General features: G+C 38.7%; 1 protein-coding gene across 1 annotated transcript in view; it reads left to right on the top strand.

Annotated features, from left to right (window-relative positions):
- Positions 1-3,471, top strand: part of CAAP1 (caspase activity and apoptosis inhibitor 1) — a 32,467-nt gene extending 28,996 nt beyond the window's left edge. The window contains exon 6 of the mRNA XM_015422419.1: positions 2,758-3,471. Within this exon, the coding sequence (XP_015277905.1) occupies positions 2,758-3,095 (338 nt within the window). The 3' untranslated portion in view covers positions 3,096-3,471. The remainder of the gene's footprint in view (positions 1-2,757) is intronic.
- The last annotated feature ends 7 nt before the right edge of the window (positions 3,472-3,478 follow it).

Here is a 3,478-nt window from a genome sequence, read left to right as displayed (position 1 = left end):
ACTGCTCTTCAGGTAGCAGAGATCAGTTCCTCTGGAGAAAACAGTGGACTCTGTCATTATACCCTGCTGAGGTCACCACAGCAAATTGACACTGTTTGCCCAAAGCCAGAGCACTCCCCCAGAGCCTCTTTCTAGATTTCGTTGTATTTATTTCCACAACGGGCTTTATTCCTAGTATACATATAAATACATACATAGATAGATTTCAGATTTTTCTGAAAACCTAGGACTTTTGTCGGGTTTGAAGAAAAATTTATCTTGTCTGGCTGGGGCCCCAGTTTCTGGATTTAAGTATCCAGAGAAGAGGCCAAATTGAGAATTAGATATATTGATGATCATTATCATCCCATTTCTAAACCTAGGACTTTTGTCGGGTTTGAAGAAAAATTTATCTTGTCTGGCTGGGGCCCCAGTTTCTGGATTTAAGTATCCAGAGAAGAGGCCAAATTGAGAATTAGATATATTGATGATCATTATCATCCCATTTCAAAAACAATATTGCAGTTGTTAAGAAATTACCTGAAAAAAATTGTTTAAGATGAGTATCTTTTCTGCTGAGAAGAGCTGGACTTTTTAGAATGTTTAACAATCTGGACCAGGGTGAAAAGCAGTTCCTTCTATGTTTATTTTCTTAATAAAGCCTTTTATGTATCTCACTGTCCAATTAGAAATACTATGTGGTGGTTTCCATAAACTGAAAGTGAATTGTAAGAGATTTATGTTCTCTGTCTTCTCAAACATGAGGCTTATCTAATGAAATTGATTGGCAGAAAGTTCAATATAGCTTATTTACACAGTGCATAATTATAGAATTGGTTGTTGCAAGAGGTAGTGATAGTCACTAGCTTAGATATTTCTGTTTTTTTAAAGCATGGACAAAAATTATTTCACTGACTCTTAACCATACAATAATAGCCATGAATGGAGTTTCTACACTGAAGATGTACTGTAGCATAGGAGATCGCTACCCTTATCATGTTGTCCACTTGTTGTCTGATTTCTGAAGGCATCTAGCTGGCCATTGCAGGAGATGGAATGTTGGGCTACTTGAGCCTGTAGTCTGATCCAGCATGTTAGTGCTTATATTCTTATGAAATGAATAATCACAAAACCACAGGCCTTTTCTATGGGGGGGCAGTCCTGTGGAATGGCCTGCTGAGGTTGTTCAGGAGGGCACCTTCACATGCTACATATGAGAGAGTTTTATTCCGGAGAGAATCTGATGGAGAATAAATTATTTCAGTAGATTTGGCTCTGCTCATTCGAGACCAACAAGATTTGGGGGTATAAGGTTTGGAGAGTCAAGCTCCCTTTGAGAGAGGAGCTTTGACTCTCCAGAGCTTATACCCCTAAAATCTTGTTGGTTGCTAAGGAGCTACTGGACTTGAACTTAGCTGTTCTACTGCAGACCAACACAGCTCTCCTCTGAAGCTGATTTAATTCTTGTGTATTTTAAATCCTGAGTGCTGTTAAATTTGTAACTCTGTGCAACTTGGTTGCTGCGTTGTTTGTAGCCTTGAATCCAAGGAGTTAAGGCAGAATAGAAATGATTACATTTTTTACTAAGAGCCATTGTAGTTTAACCATTAGATTAAAAGTTGGGTGATTCAGGTTAAAATCCTGATTCAGCCATCCTGGCTACTGGGTGACCTTGGCCAGTCACTGGGTGGTATCCTGTCTTAGGTGGAATGAAATATCTTCAGTTTAGAGTGGCTTACTCCTATTTAGGTGTCTTTTCCCTTGGAAAGAGAAGGCACTTAAGTTGGAGAAAGGCTCCTTAAGCTGGAGGGTGACCACAAATCTTGCCTAGTGGATTGGTAGAACACAGTGTTTCACAGAATTGTTCAGAGGATATACAAAATTGTTGTGAAGAAGAAAAGGAGGACAGGAGAGTCATGTTTCCATGCTGAGTATCTTGGTGGAAAGGTGGGATAAAAATGCAGCAGCTAATTTTGCTCGTTTGTTGCATTAAATTGTTTTGATGTTCATCTGAGTGATGAGCAGTGTTCATGGAGGACTTCTAAAGGTAAGAGATCACAAATCTACAGTAACTGAGGCCAAGAAGTCACAGCAGGAGTTTTTTATTACTACCACATTAGACGAATGCCACAGATTTGACTAGTTTCCTTGTATTATTATATTATATTAAAACATTCTAAAATTTGTGCTTTTAATTGAACAAAATGTCTTTTCTGATTGTGCTTGAGATAATGTAAATTTAAATACTTTCATTAAAAAGCTCTGTAATACATGTATTGGTACACTGATAACTGTAACCTATTTTTTACAGTATATAATGTTAGGAGTATTTTTAAACTACACTTCAGGAATTAAATTCACTTTTAAAATAATAAACAGTAGTCAGTCCCAAAGGCTCTCAACATCAACTTTCATTTTGTAATGCAGACGCGTCCTTGTGATATAAAACCTTATGACATTTTAATTAGGAAAATAGATCATGCAATTCCATATGATGGAATAAATTTTCCCAGCACTGCAGCTTTGGTTCTACTGCATGTTCCTCTAAATTGGAATAAAAATGCATTAAAACTTGTCTAAATTAGATCAGTCTTAAAGTTGGGGAAGGGCAGGAAAGGGAGAAACTGTTGTTTTTAATTTATAGATGACCTTTCCTATACTCTAAATCCGTGCAAAGAAATATTTTTATGCTGCGTCAATACTGCATGTTGCAAAGCCATTCTATTTGTTAGGCTTCTGAATCTCTGAATGGTTTGTTTTATTAATTTTGGGTTGCAGGCAAAGGAGAAGATAGCGATGTTCTCAGCATCAATGCAGATGCCTATGACAGTGATATCGAAGGCCCCTGTAACGAAGATGAGAATTCCATTGTGCCAGAAAGGACTGTCAGAAGTGGAGATGGTCCGATAGACGACCTCCAGAAGGACATTGAGAAAAGTGTGAATGAGATCCTGGGGCTTGCAGAATCCTCCCCAAAGGAGACTAAGGCAGCAGCACTAGCAGTTCCTCCAGCAGATGATGTTCACCCATCAGCACAGCAGCTGGAGCTCCTGGAGCTCGAGATGCGAGCCAGGGCTATTAAGGCCCTCATGAAAGCTGGAGATGTAAAAAAATAGCCTCTGGGCAATTTCATTTGCAAGATGTCTATATTTATTTTGATGGGTGTGATGTCAGCTCCCTTCAGTGAGAAAATGTATTTGGACTGGATTTGACATTCCTTGTTCAAACATTTTGTGTATCCTAACCCTTGGCTGAAATAGTTGGCAGCACTTTGTCACTGCCATCAGAAAACTCCCTCTGTGACTCGCTTACATTGTCTGGTTTGATACTGTTTGATTCTTGTTGGTTACTTTTTCTTAGTGCTAGCTTGACATGAATTGTGGAACAATAACAACAACATGCCTCTCTGGCTAAATCTTGGTGCCTTATGGAAATTTCAAGAGCAATATGGGGAGTTCACCATGCTTCTCCAGCTTTTTTTTCCCCTAAGCCAGTGGGA

The sequence above is a fragment of the Gekko japonicus genome, unplaced genomic scaffold (assembly GCF_001447785.1).
Source record: "Gekko japonicus isolate JY-2015 unplaced genomic scaffold, Gekko_japonicus_V1.1 scaffold1113, whole genome shotgun sequence".
NCBI classification, from domain to species: Eukaryota; Metazoa; Chordata; class Lepidosauria; order Squamata; family Gekkonidae; genus Gekko; species Gekko japonicus.
This window is presented reverse-complemented; position numbering and strand designations above follow the sequence as displayed.